The sequence below is a fragment of the Pteropus medius genome, unplaced genomic scaffold (assembly GCF_902729225.1).
Source record: "Pteropus medius unplaced genomic scaffold, Ma_sr-lr_union100, whole genome shotgun sequence".
NCBI lineage: Eukaryota > Metazoa > Chordata > Mammalia > Chiroptera > Pteropodidae > Pteropus > Pteropus medius.
In genome coordinates, this window is record NW_024354500.1 from 20,310,906 (window position 1) to 20,326,904 (window position 15,999).

Sequence of the window (15,999 nt, forward strand, 5' to 3'; positions counted from 1 at the left end):
CTCACACTTCTAACAGTGGTTTATGTGTCTGTCTTGCAGTTTCGGCCATGTCTCTCTTGAAGGCAAGGATGACACCATTTATTTCTCTTCAGAATTTAAAACATGGCTAGTATACGACAGGCATAAATGTTTGTTGGGTGAATTAATGAACAATGTCCAGTTTGAAATTATGTGCCACTTTGGTTTAGAGTCTGGTATTCTCTTATCGTGAAGGGTTGTTTTGTGATGTATAGTATTGATGACTTTCTTTTTCACCTAAATGTTTTATGTACCACAGATCAATCTAGCAAATGAAGTCTAAGAACCATTTGAATAAATCATTCCTAAAAAATAACTTAACTATCGACTAACTCCATTCATATATATGCCTCTAATTAAAGATTTATTTCCTTCCAAAATTAGATTTTTACAATCTCTACATTATGTTAGCAATTTTCAATCCACCATTTTATGCGTATAATTCATGTGCTATCATATTTACTTTTTGCTCATTTGATTGAATTTGCGACTATGTAAACCCATAATTAAAAGTAACTAACTTTCAATAATGTAACTGACGGATGAGCTGCTGTCTGCAGGCACAGTTCAGCCTTTGTTCTCAGTTATATGCAGGAGTGAGCTGGAACAAAGTTGTACAGCTCAGAGAGTGAGAAGCCGGATTTCACAGTCTTCTCACAGAGAAAGGAAAGATGTGCCATTTAAGGGGTGGGTGAATCTTTTGAGGCCATTTTGGGTAATCATAGAATATTGAAATTCCAGTGTTAACAGAATCCATGAATATGCAGGTCCAAAGCTGTGGACCCTAGGAAAATCTTCAGATGTGCAGAGCAGGAAGCAAACAAGAACTGAGCAAGCGTGAGGAAGTAGCATCATGTGTTCTCCCCACTCACCCTCCATCCCCAGTACTAAACGAACCATAATTTAGTCCCAAGTATACTTTTCTGATCTTTCCTGTAACATGTTAAGGTCTGTTGAAATGATCCTGGGTTTTTTGAGGCTTGTGCTGCTGACTGCCAACCCCACCCTAAAGAGCACTGAGTGACAGATACTGTAAACATCCTACACTCTCAGCTGTGGAAAGTAAGAAAGCTGGGAGAAGGCTGTTTACTCTCTCTGCCTTGGAAATCAACTAAAGAGAAACGGGTCTGGAGTATTTTTATATGTGTCTCATAATTGATCCTAACCAGTATTTATTTATGAGGTCAACTCCAAAAGAGAAAAAAGTAAATTGAGTCATACTAACAAATACAAAATAATTTGTAAGATCAGTTGTCTTTGAACTAGCATTGCTTGAAAAAAAAAAGGATTACCAAATACCCAAGAGATGGACATTCTGGTAACTTATATGAGACTACATTTTGTAGGTGGCTGTAGCTTTGTCTATAAAAGAAAGAAAATTAAATGCCTGTACTTTAAGCCAAACAATTCTCCGTTAACCTGAATAGCATTTCCACACTGAGTTTTGTATTTGTGAAAAAAAAGCTCTGGTGTCCTGGGGCTTGCCATTTTGTCAAGGATTTGATGTAGTTTGGAGCCCCATACCAGGCCAAAGAGTAGTAATGATGAAGTGTATGAATAAGGCCAGCTATTTAAAGCCAGAGTATAGGTACGTATCTTGAGAAAAAATTGGATTGTGGGGGAGATGGGTGCAATGCAAGCAGCGTATTTTAAGAAAAATCTACATACAGATCCAACTCCTAGGTTCAGCCTTAATGGGAAAAACCATAACTCTTCCTTTCTTCTTTTATGTAAGTCATTTAAATCAAAGATTGATTGAACACCTAGTCTAGAATTTGACTTACCCAAAATTTGAGTCTCTCTTTGTTTTTTTCTAATCAATGTTAAATAAGTCTTTTCAAAGAGCATATTTAAATAAGGTATATAGCAAGATCTTAAAAAGATTAAAATAAATAATACCTGCTTTGATTATTAAATGAATCTGGACACAACAACTTACCAATAGTGTCTTGGTATATCAACATATGCCAGTCATTTAAACCAAAAGACACTCTATTGTTTTAAAAGTATTAGAGGAACTTTTAATTTCACCTCCTTGCTGAGTGCAGAATCTAAGACAATAGGAACAATCGTTTCAAAAAAAAAAGTGTATAAATATGATTACCTTAGCATGTGATTTCGAGGAAGTATTTGAACAAGCTGTCCTTGCAGCAGTGCAGACATTGCTGGAATGCTTGCCGAGCAACCCCAGCTTCAGTGAATCACTGATCTTTTTAGATTCTGCCTACAGGCTTAAAGAAGACCTCTTTGATACGATTTGAAATTTTGCTTTCTGCCAGGAGGTACAAATTTTTATGGGTAAGTGCAAAAGCAGCTCAGAGTAGGAAGGAAGGAGAGGAATGACCCCACGCGACTTTCCATAGCTTTTTAATTATTCTACCTAAATGAAAAGGGGAAACATCCAGCTATGCCTGATGTAAGCTGATTTTGACTTTTCATTCAGTCATGAATGTAGCTGTTTCAAAGCTTACTGAAATATGTGCTGATATTCTTCCATTATCCAAGAAATATTTATTGATCACTTGCTATGCACCAGTTCTAGACACTGGAGATATTGCAGTGAACAGAAACAAAATCCTTAGTCTCATGAATCTACCAATAAATATATATAATATGTCAGAATATAAACATATTGTTTATATATCTAAAATATCTAATTTTGTTTACGGCCATGCTACCCTGAAGACCTCAGAAGCTAAGCAGGGTCGGGCCTGGTTAGTACTTCGATAGGAGATTACTTAGGAAGACCAGTTGCTGTAGGTGTAAAAAATAAGGGATTGTAAACTGACAAGGTCTTTGCAATCTGTGAGGTCAACCAAGGGTTGCCTCGCCTAAAAGAAAAAAAAAACTAATTTTATTCAATGGTATTATTGCCTTTTTGTAGTCTTTCAAGACTAAATGAATTTAAATATTCTGGAACACTTATTTTATTATCTATGAAAAACCTATAGACGTAAACCTATATAATATTATTGGCCTTTGTATTTAGCATCATTCTTCCAAATGTGATCTCACTGTCACTAGCCTAACTTGTAACATGGATAAGTGGTATTAATAAACATGCTTGAGAAGTCACTGTTACGTATTTATGTTTACTGGGAAGATATTGCCAAGTAGTTATATAATATAAAAGGTTAAAAGTATATGTGTTTATTTATGCTTTTATATATTACATATATATTCAAATTATTATTATATACAGTATGAGTAAATTTTATTAACTTGAACCTTACTCTGTCAAGTTTATAGTTCTCCAGATACTGATAAGGATGATTTATCTTTACTGGGGGTTTTTTTGTGTGTATTTGCTGTTTGCTATACTTATGCTATAAATACTTTAAGAGAAGAAACTATTTTTAAATGTAAACATCCATTTATATTTGAAAAAAAAACAGCTTTAATTGACAATTCTTTATAAACTTAATTACATCATAAAATTTAACAGAAATAAAAGTCTAATGTGTATATATTTATTTATTTATAAAAGCATGGTCTCTTTCTATTTGTTTAAATTAGTCTTTATAATACAAATATTTTCATGCCTAGTGGTGATCTATTTCTATAAAACTACTTGGGCTGAGTTTTTTCTGGATTTAAATATGGTTCCTCCCTCCTCTTCATTTTAAAACTTCAGAGAGCAAATTATCAATCCACAATATCTGTTCTTGGGTGTTACTTTGGTTAGCTCTGACATTGAAAAGCTATGCATATAATATACAAAAATTAGTCCTGTACTTGGATGGAAGACCACCTAGGAAGACCAGGAGCTGTAGGCTTTAAAAAATAAAATAAAATAAGAAATATTAAAAAAAAAATCAGTCATATTTCTATATATCAGCAGCAAACAAATAAAAATGAAATTTAAACATATCATTTAGAATAGCATCAAAAACTATCAAATACCCCAAAGATAAATCTAACAAAGGTTATATAAGACGTATACACTGGAAATTAAATATTAATGAAAGACAGAAGACTAATAAAATGGAGAAATATACCATGGCCATGGAGAACAGGACTCAATATTGTTAAGTAGCTAATACTCCCCAGGTCAATCCAAGAGATTCAGTATAGTTCCAAACAAAATCTGAGCCGGGGTGAGGATGCGTGTGTGTGTGTGTGTGTGTGTGTGTGTGTGTGTGTGTTTGGAAATTGATAAACTAATTTTAAAATTTGTAATTCAAAAGACAAATAATAATGAAAAAAATTGTGAAAAAAAGAGAGAAATTATCTTACCACATATCGAGATCTATTATAAAGTCACAGTAATTATGATAGTGTGGTATTTGTTTAGCAACAAACAGACAATAGATGGACAAACAGAATACCTATTTTGATAAAGATGACACAATGCATTTGATAAAGGGTAGTCTTTTCAATAAGTAGTTCTAGGTTAATTTAATACCCTTATTGAAACAATATTTGGCCTTCATCTCACACCATGCATAAAAATCAACTCCAGATGGATTGTAGATCTAAATATGAAAAATAAAACAATAAAGCTCCCAGGAAAAAAATATAGAACATCTTTATGGCCTTAGAATAGGCAACATTTTCTTTAAAAATTCACAAGACAACACTAACCAGAAAGGGGGAAAAAATGACAATATGAAAAGTAATATCAAGAACTATTTGATGGGAGACCACCTAGGAAGACCAAGTGCTGTAGGCATAAAAAATAAAATAAAGGTTATAAGCTACCAAAGGTCTGCTTACAATCCTATGAGAGATCAATAAAGGCCTGACTCGCCTAAAAAAAAAAGAACTATTCATCAAAAGGCATTATTAAGAAAAGGAAAAGACAATGTATAGAAGATATTTACAACAAATATAACAACTTTTACCTAGACTATATAAAAAATTTTTACATATTAGTAAGACGGACAACCCAGTAAAAAAAAAAAATGGGCTAAGACTTGAACAAATGAGCAATTAACATAGAAAGTTGCCCAGCCTCAATAGTTATTAAGTAAATGCAAATTGAAATCACAGCTCAATGTCAAGACACACCTAGGAGAATGTGTAAACTAAAAAGAAAAAATACCTAGTGTTGGCAAGGACATGGAACAACACTATAGATGGAAGCATTAGTGGGGACATACACTTTAGGAAACTCAGGTCATATCTACTTTAGCTGAATATATCCATGCATACCTTATGTCCCAGCATTTGTTTTCTACCCCACAAAAATTTATAGAATGTTCTCCGAAAGAATTAAAAATGTTCATAGCAACACTATTTGTAATAGCCCCAAGTTAGGAACTACCCAAATGCCCATTAACGAGAGGATTTATAAAATATGGTATAGTTATACAATATAATAACCTACAGCACTGAGAATGAATGATTTATGTCACATGAAATTACAAGCGAATCTCACAAACATAAAATTAAATGAAATAAGTGGGACACAAAAGAGAACATACTGTACATTTCTATTTATATTAATTTCAAGCACAGGCATACCTAATCTATATCAATGGTGATAGAAGTTAGGATACCTTGGGAGGTGGAAGACCAATGATTGGAAATGGGCATGAAAATGACAGGACGTTTAAGATATTGGCAATGTATTAATTCTTGGTCAACATCCCCGGAGTATCACTTCATGAAAAATCTTCAAGCTGAAATTTATTTGCATACTTTTCTGATTGTGTGCTATACTTCAATAAAAAGTTTTTTAAATTGAATATTTAAAAAATTAAAGTTATAACACCTGATCTTTGATTAGGCACATAGGACACTTATTCAAGCAGTCACTAAACAAAATTCTTTCTCCCAAATCATTTTTCTCTCAAAGCATAGCAACAGTGCACATCTTGAGGAACATTCTCTGAAATTGACACAAACTATTCTACTATCCATAACTTCACATTACAAATTGACTTTGAAGCAAATATCCTCTATTTTTTTTTTCAAGATACAACCCTATTTCACGGAACATCGCTCCCTTCAAAAGTTCACTGTGCCAATTCAAACCCCATTTTCCAAAAAGTAACCAAAATTACTGAAAGATCAGGGAGAAATGGCTGGTGTTGAAAGGCATTCAGCTGTTGCCATGTTGCCACATTGCTTCAGTTATACATGTTGCAGCAAAGGAGGTCAAGGCATCAAAAGGTGAAATGACTTACTCAGGGTTTTGTAAGTGTCAGTAGCCACACAAAGAATGAAGGAGAGGCTGCTAGCTTGATTCTGTCATGCCCCAAAGTATATCCATAGCCAGGTAACCCAGGATAAGGCTAGAAAAATATAAGCCCTCTACCACTCAGAGTCAAGAATACAAATAGATTGTAAATTTGGCATTTTTCATTTTAGGATGGTTATTGTGATTGAATTTTTGTCTTTGAACAAAAGAATGAGTTGTAGTTGTTGAAATTGTCTTAAAGTTTATTTGTTTAAGAAAAAAAAAAGACATCCCCACTGCTAACAGCTTGGGGATGTTATATTTATTTTTTATTTTTCAATTAGTTGACATTTAATATTAGTTCCAGGTGTACAGCATAGTCATTAGACATTTATATAACTTACAAAGTGATACACCCAATAAGCCTTGCACTGACCTGTCACCATGTATAGTTATTACAATATTATTGACTATATTCCCAAAGCTGTATTTTACATCTCAACTGTTTCGTAACTGCCAATTTATACTTCTTAATCCCTTCACCTTTTCACCCAGCCCCTCAACTCACCTCTTAGCCCAAACTAAAAACCTTGACCTTGACTCACACATGAAGTCACATGTGTTAATGAGCTCCATTTAATGCTTTTCATCTAACGACAGTGCAGCCTTATGTTTGGAGAATGTTTGGAAATACATGCAGGCATTTTTGGTTATCACGATAACCTTGAAATGCCACTCTATGAGACTTGGAACAGTCTTGCACAATAAACAGTAATTTTGGCCAAAATCACAGTAGTTACCCCACCCCTGGATAATCTTACATTCTTAAAGGTAATTTACATTTAGGAATTTGAACTGTATACATTTTAGAGTCTTTAGATTAACACATCTCTGTATTGTACCACCTGGGAGCCCTGCAGGTTTAAAAGACATAAATATGATGATCTGGGTGATCTTAAAAATAATCATAATTAAAGAATAACAATTGCCTCCAGAGTGACTAGAAAAATACTCTGTGATCTTAGAGTGACTGCCAAACATTCTGTAATGTTGAGTTCATCAAAAGCTTTGGCATCAAAATTCCAAGTATGGCCTTAAAGTGTTTCATTTTTGGCTGAGATAAAAATACATCCTATTTTAACCTCCAAGTTTCATAGGGTAAAGCAATGATTTCTGCAGTCTGGTAATATCCATTACTTGAGAATCTGTCAACATCTAGGACCTCACTCTGTAATTTAGTCACGAAAAGCTGTGAATTTCTAGATGTACTAAAAAGCTTTTAACATCTAGACTTGGACATTCCAAAGGGGGGGAAAAAATTCTTTAAAACCACCTTTGAATTTTAAATAGTTTTAGTGCTGTTGCTAGCCCACTCATGTGAGCGTGCTGAAGGGGCCAAGTCTCCGCCTGCCTTCCTGTGAGTTCTGATTAGACATTGTTAGTTACAGCGCTGTCACTTCAGTTGTGCTAGGCTATTCCATCCCACTCCACTCCACAGACATCCACTCATCTCCAGGATAAGCCAGTGCAGCGATGGCATTGGGCGACAGTGGCAAACAAGTAGATGTCCCTATCTGCAGGAAGCTTCTAGTTTTGATGCATTTACTGCTAAACTTGTGCTTCAGTGAATTGTTTTAAATTCTATATAATCTACTCCAGCTCACTCCATGGAATCTGATTAGGGTTTTACTGACTTTTTTCCCCCACAGTTATTCAATAAGTCAGTGCCGGGCAATAGCAAGCATGGCTTCTATTCTGGTAATCGTAAGCACCATGATGATTATTATTTTCGATGAATTTTCTATGTTCCAGAACCCATGTTAAGGGGCCAAAAGCAAATATTTTGTGTCCTTACTATGTGCCAGACACTATTGTAAACGTTTTGCTTATATTAATTAATTTATTTATGTTCATTATGATTTAATTCTCACAGATAATAGATACAGATATTAATTTTCAGTTAAGGAATCTGAGGTGAGAGAGATTAAGAATACCCAAGGTTACGCAACAAGCCTTAGAGCTGGCACTCCAACCTTGACAGTGTGGTGCCAGCGACCTGCTCCTAACCATGAAGAGAGAAACAGAAGTACCCTCTAAACTAGGTATTATTGTCCTGATTTTTCCAGCTATAGAAACTGAAGTCGAAAATTAAGAAACTATGGTCATCACTGGTGTTGTTTACAAATATTCCAGTTCTCCTTTCCTTCTGGCACATGAAAAAGTTGTACTTTCTACATCCTCTGATGTTGGTGTGGCTATATGACTTGCTATGGTTAATGAAATATGAACAGAAGTGCCAGAGAAGTATTAAGAGCCTGTATCCAATATACCATGTTCCTCTCCCCCTGAGTTGGTAAAACACTTGTCAAAGTGGAGCCTTTGTTATCCTGGGTTCTTGAGTGACAGTGGACAGAACTCCTCTGCTGGACTAGTACTGGACATACGAAGGAAGTTTTTGTTCTGGTAAACTCCTGAGATTTGAGTTGAGGTAAGTTACTGAGGCAAATTACTAAATTCCGGCCAGTAACTTATGTTATGGCCGGAATTTAGTAATTTGCCTCAGTAACTTACCTAAACTCCTATAGCTTGTTGGTGACAGATATGTGTTTCAAATCCAGGTGTCTCTGACCCAAAATTTCATGGCTTTTTCATTTATTATTTCTCTTTCGGTATCGCATGACCTGCAGGAAACGAAACTTAGTTCTTTGCTTACTTTTTAATTTTATTATAGTATTGAAAGTGCTTAAAAAGTACAATCTGATGTCTACGGCTAGTCCAAGTTTAAGAGCATGGAGAAGAAAAGTCTCTATCATTCTCTGGACCATGTGTTTGGTCTGGAGCTTGATATCATGTTTTGCCAACCTCTTGAGAAAATTTTCTATCTTTCTTAATTCTGAGATTCAAGCTCTGGCAACAGACTGTCAGAATACAAAGTTGTCCTGAGTATTACTCAAATTTAAGAAAGAAATCTAACTATGGGAGGTGAAAACAGTGTAAATATATATATATATATATATATATATATATATATATATATTTTTTTTTATATATGCACCTTACTGTTAAAATGTACAACAGAAATGTATTGGATTTCATTAACCAATGCCACCATAAAAAAATAATAATAATTAATTAATTTAAAAAATAAAGGAGTGAATTTTATGGTATGTGAAAAAAAAAGACTACATTTATAGTTTTTGTGGTATAAGTTGGTACATGACTTCACCCTTCCATAGGTTGTCATTCAGACACTATGACTGTAAAGTAACAGCATTCTCCATGTATATATTGCTCTCTCTATATCTGTAAACCCCAAATAATCCATGTTCTTGTGTTTAAATTCAGAGTTTGAGGATTGCCAAATCCATCAGCTGAGTACTAAACAACTTAACTGTGTAGCACTGACTACCATGACAATCAACAACAGAGAACCACATGAGAGTCGGAACCTCTTTCCTGAGGATTATCCTCCTGAACCATAAGTGAATAGAAGACCCTGGAGACCCTGCCTTTTACATTATTTAAGTTATTGAATAAATTGTGGGTCAATAGGTGTTCATGTAAGATAGAAAAGACAAGGAGGAAGCTTTATCCTTAAAATTAGCAGGGTTACCTTTATAGAGACTTGAGGTTTCTCTTTCTGTTATTTGCTGAAAATTAACTCTGTTTGATTACTTTAACTCTGTAAAATTACTTTATTCATTTAATCACAAAACTTCAAACTCTTCATTCAAAAGCTCTTTTGAACTATTTTAAGTTTGTTTATTTATTTATAATACTGGCTTATTCCAGAAATGATCAGAGGCAATTACTATGTATATGTTTAACCTTAGCAAATATCTATTAAATGACACTGAGATAACTTGTGAAATGATTATACAATAAACAGATTGTATAGTTGTTTTTTTTTTATTTTTAAATAATTGTAGATTTTTAAGAAGTTGTCAGACACGGAGTGATTCTATATACCTTTCACCCGGTTTACCTATAGTTACATCTTAGAAAGTTATAGTACCCTATCAAGACTAGAAAACTGACATTGGTACAATATATGTGTGTAGTTTTGTACCATTTTATTACATGTATACATTCATATAACTACCACTGAAATTAATATTCCATCACCACAAAGATCTCTCTCTCAACTGTCACACCCACCGTAATTCCCTCTATCATCCTTAATTCTTGGCAACCACTAATCTGTTCACTCTATAATTTTGTCATTTCAAAAACATTCTATAAAGTATTATATTTTTAACAGATGAAAAATTTATAGTTATTTATCATGTGTTAATTAAAGCATTGGAAATCTGGCCAATCTCAGTGATACCAAGGTTATTATTTATGTTGCACAATGATGATTATATCTGTGAATTTTTGTTTGTTTATCTCATTTGTTTGTTGCTTTTAGTTTTATATCCCACAGATGAATGAAATCATATGGTTCTCAATTTTTTCTGTCTGACTTATTTCGCTTAGCACGATCATCTCAAGATTCATCCATGTTGTCACGAATGGCAGCATTTTATCTTTTCTTATGGCTGAGTAATATTCTATTTGTATATATGGACCATATTTTCTTTATTCAGTCATCTGTTGAAGGGCACTTCTGTTGTTTCCATGTCTTGACCACCAGGAATAATGCTGCAGTGAACATCGGGGTGCATATATCTTTATGAATAAATGTTTTCAAGGTTTGTGGGTAGATACCGAGAAGAGTGATTGCTGGGTCAAATGGTACCTTTATTCTTAATTTTTTGAAGAAGCTTCATACTGTTTTCTATGGAGGCTGTACCAATTTACATTCCTGCCAGCAGTGTATGGCTACCAGAGGGAAAGGGGAGGGAAGAGGTAGATAAGAGTAAAAGGGATCAAATATGTGGTAATAAAAGGAGATTTGACTTTGGGTGGTAAACACACAATGCAATAGATATATGATATATCATTGAATTGTACACTTAAAATCTATATAATTTTGTTAACTTAATGTCACCCAATAAATTTAATTTTTAAAAGTGAAAATAAAATAATTTTAAAAATTAAAAAATAAACAATGAAGATTAGTATACAAAGTTTGTTTTGGGGTACCATTTCAATAATTTTTTCTATAATCTACATATATTAAGCTTTTCTATATAATTTAGAGGATGAAGAGTTTCTTTATGACTTGAGCAGCATCAGACTTTTCTACTGGTGATAGCAACTAGCAAGTAAAGTTTAGATAAAATTTACATACTGCACAGTGTGGTTCTTCCAACTGGCCCTGGGTTTGATCCAAGACCTACTTAACTGTGGTAAGCCTTTGGGTTGTTTTTATTTCCTGAGAGTGGGGATTTGATATAAATACAAATCTGACAAACACCACTTTTTAAAAATCTTGACCTTCCATTTAGAACAACAGTCATTCACTGTATTAAGTTTATATGCATGTGTGTTATGTAGAAGAATTTTACAGAAGATAAATTTATATAAAATATGTTTATTGCTATATAATTAGAAATAATCTTTTTATGCCCATTGTATGTGATAATTTCTCCATGTGCAGTGAATAAACCTGTGATTAGGTCATAGCCTATTGTTAAGAACATATAGGCAGCCAATTGGCTAATGGAATATCATCCTGCCTGGGAGGAGAAAAAAAACACTAAGGTAAAATGAAAATGCCAATACATGCTGAGAAAGAGCTAATAAAAAGTGTGTGACATTACTTAGACTGGTGATACTAAAAAAAAAAAAAGTGTAATTTTTGTTCTTTGAGAATGGACTAGCATAGGGTATAGAAAGACAAGAAAAGAAAGGTGACTTAGTCTATTGAAAGAAATTATTTAACCCACTTATCTTAAATCAAAACAAAAAATTGTTTTCCACAATCTTCAAATGTTTGGTTACATTTTCAGAAAGGTGTGCATTGATAAATATTAAATGGCTAAAGAAGATGGGTTATATTCTGCTTATAACTTGTCTCGTAGCCTTAAAAATACTGCTTTAAGGATCATCAATTTAGAGGGAAGATCTGAGTGGCAACAGTACTCTACTTTCAGTCCCATCCTATACCACATCTTTATGTTTACTAAGATAAAGACATTGTTGGATTTATGATTAATTTTTTAAAGGAAGCAAGAAGACAGAGTATTATAGTAGATGAATCAAGGCCCAAATAAAATCTCAGCAGGCCAAAAGAATAGGCCAGATTGGATACAATGAAATTAAATAGGTATAAATGTAGGAGTCCAGCTTTTGGGGTCAGACAGCTAACTTCATAGGGCTGCATGGAAACATGTGACTTGTCATCAACAAATGTAGGAAAAGATTTAGGGCTTTTCATAGCCACTTGGTTGTGGGTTCACCTTCGTGACCCATAGAATGACATGATGAACAAAACAAACAAACAAACAAAACAATGATATATGTGATATAGTGCCCAGAGTAAAAGAACAAATTGTCCTCCTCTGTTTCATGTTGGTCAGATTTTCCAATTAGTTCTGTAAGGGTATACATGAAGTAGGACATATCTAAAAAATGTGGCCATTAGATAAAGGAGACTCAAAAATGTATTATTGAAGACTAGGATGCTTTTCCGACTTACAGCAATAAAAGACAAGAGCAAGGATAGGGGTTTAGATTTGAACTTTGTGTGCCCCATCCACAAAGTGTGCATAATTTGGACCAAGTCAAAGATACACTGAAGCAGAATTCAACACAACATAAGAAAGAACTTTTTAGCCATCTTTAGAGAATCCAAAGATGGACTCATTTGGAGGCAATTAGTCTCTTATCATTGGAGATATTTGTGCAGAAACTTCAGTAGCCACTTGGGTGTGTTATAGCAGTGATCAAAGCAACAAATATGTTACAGTCACTTCAATCCTGATATTTTATTTAAATATGTGTCAACAATTCCCAGATGCACCACTTACTAACTTCTTGGGTATCACTTAACTTCTCTGGGCCTCGGTTTCCTCCTATTCAAAGGACTGAGGAGGTGATAGTAACTTATAAAGCTGTTAGAGAGATTAAAGGAGTTTGAAGAACAATAGCAGTAGCCTGATTCCAAATCTCTCCATCGCATTCCCAAAATACCAAAAGATCAACAAGGAGAATAAATAAAACTACACAGACAGGACCTATGACTTAAGCAGTGTTAGACAGAAAACACAGCAACCTTCAAGTCACTTATGAGGAAAAAAAGAAATAAGCTCTAACAAAGCTTCTGATACATGCAAAACATCCCAGCAGACCTGTATGTATGGAGAGTCGGGGTGAGGGAGCCAAAAGGAAGAAGAGTAACACACAAAAATGTCAAACAGGTGGAATTGGGTAGTTCATTGCCCTGGCCATAGGGAAGGGGCTTAAAAGTGTGCAGGGCCTGAAGTGGAAGCCTCAGAGAGGTAGTGCTTCTGGAGAAGGATTAGAAAAAGAGAAAAGAGATTGTGCTCCTTGGATATGAGGTGGTGCAGGGAAAGAAATAAAGAAAAGGAGAAAATTAAAGAACATGCTAATTAAGATTGGTTGATTGTATTAATGTCAATAATATGATGTGATCATTCTACTATAGGCTTACGAGGTAATACCATTAAGAGAAACTGCAAAAAGAGTACACAGGATCTCTTTTTCATATCTTACAACTTCACGTGAGTATTCAATTATCTTAAACTAACAAAAAAAAATTTATTTTAAAAACACGATTCTGTTTTTATAATAGTAAAAATAGGTAAAACAAAACTATATTGTTTAGAAATTTACATTTAGGATGTAAAACTAAATAAAAGAAAGCGATTGCCATAAAACTCAGCCAAGTGGTTTCCTCTACAATAGAAGGAAGAGGCTGAGAAAAAGTGAGGTGGGGTGTTTCTTACCTTGATGATCGTTATACTTCATTTGCTTTAAAATAATTAAGGTATCCATTTATGTTTTCTAAGAAAACTTAGAAGAAAAGGTAGTGATCAGTGTTAACCACTGTTTTAGGACACAAAACTTTGGTAGGCTCCATAAAATATAATATAAAAAACTGATTTGACCACACTACAATAAAACTGGAAATTAAAAATAAAACCAAAAAATAAAAGACTCCTCATCTGGACATTAACACTGTTGTATTACATAACTCTTCTGTGAAAGGGTAATAAAACAAAATTATTGTATTTCTTAAAAATATGATAAAAATACTATATACCAAAATTATGGACTATATTTATAGCAATGATTAGAAAATAACTTGTAATTGTAATTGTAAAACTGATATTGATAGTACAAAGATTGCAGACCAATATTATTTATGAGATTGAGGTAAAAAAATCATAAACAAAATACTGCTGAACTAACTCAGACAACAAGTTAAGCATTAAATATATTGTAACCATATATTTTACACTAGGATATAAAAATAGTTAATATTACACAACAAGTTAATATAATTTATCATTTTAATAAGTCTACAGATAAAAATGATATGAATTTTTTATAGGTGTTGAAAATTGATTTTGGCAAAATTAAACATTTCTAAAAACATTTAGAAAAATAGTAATAAATGGCTGCTTCCTTATTTAATAGAGAAACACTAGAGGCATTTCTACTAAGGTCAGTAATGAGGTTAGCAAGCCCACTATCTCCACTGGTATCTAGCATTGTCTGCAGGTAATAGTCAATAGAATTAGACTAGAGAAAACAATTAGAAGTACAAGAGTAAGAAATCTATCTTTATCTGCAGAAGACATAATAATATACATGGAAAATCCTAGAGAATCAATGATAAAATGAACTTATAGCAGGATATAAAATTAACATGTAAAAATCAGCAGCATTCATACACACAAATAATAACTGGCTAGAAGATAAAATGAATGCAATGGTAATAAAAAAGTAAAATATTTAGGAAGAAACTTCACAAGAAAGGCTCAGTACCTATATAAATAAAATTAGAAAACATTTCTGTAAGACTCAAAAAATAAGCTTAAAAAAATGGAAAGACATCTCTTATTATTTATTTGCACATCTCAACATCATCAAAATGTCAGTTCTCGCTGTTAATTTACAAACTTGATCCCAATAAAAATTCTAATGGGCATTTTTATAGAGCCAGATAAGTCCATTGCCTTATCATAGCCACATAAAATTGAGTAAGTTGGTGTGATCTATCTTTTGAGCTACATTTTTTAAAGCTTTGGACTATGTCAATGGGGTATAAAATTCTATTGATCAACTGTAATATGTGATTGATATTGAGATTACAAAACGTTTTCAGAATTAATGGAAATAACGGCTGTGTTTTCGAGGAAACCCATGAGGAATAAAATTTTTTTAAATGTTCATTTATGCCATAAACAAAAGAAAATGTACTGTGATGATAAATATAAGTTCTATAGGATCTGGATTTTTAAGACATAATGAATCTTCATGGACCACCGGGGTAAGCAGATATGATCTTTTGAATCATAATTTTGAAGCAGGTGAAATTGATCTTAGTTTTGCTTATTGTAATTTAAACCAGCATGAATTTCCATGATAGAACCGAGGTTAGTGAATATTCTTTGGCCTACTGCAGAGACATTGTAGTATAGACCCTACTTCAAGGCAGAAACGGCAACTACAATGTCTTGATTATTTGGGGACTATAAATACATACAATGAGGTTCTATTAATCCAAAGAGTGATGAGATAAAAGGTTATTTTCAACTGCAAACTTCATGTCTCTGAAGCAGCAACTACCAGAACGTGGCACTGGCGTGATTTTCTTTCCCCTTGGTGGGATGGGGTATTGGTAAGAGATGAAGAGTAAGAAGGAGGAGGAGATAATAGGAATAAGGCAATAAAAGAAATTAATTTTTTCAAGTCTGTATTAAATTGAAATAATTTACTTC

At 33.4% G+C, this 15,999-nt stretch overlaps 1 protein-coding gene across 3 annotated transcripts in view; it reads left to right on the forward strand.

Annotated features, from left to right (window-relative positions):
* Nucleotides 1-15,999, forward strand: part of LOC120594975 (translation initiation factor IF-2-like) — a 97,487-nt gene that overhangs the window by 49,281 nt on the left and 32,207 nt on the right. For 2 of the 3 annotated variants that reach the window (XM_039853210.1, XM_039853209.1), the window contains exon 2: nt 13,698-13,773. The exons of the other annotated variant lie outside the window; for it this stretch is intronic. In XM_039853210.1, the coding sequence (XP_039709144.1) occupies nt 13,698-13,773 (76 nt within the window). The remainder of the gene's footprint in view (nt 1-13,697; nt 13,774-15,999) is intronic. 3 annotated transcript variants of the gene reach the window in all.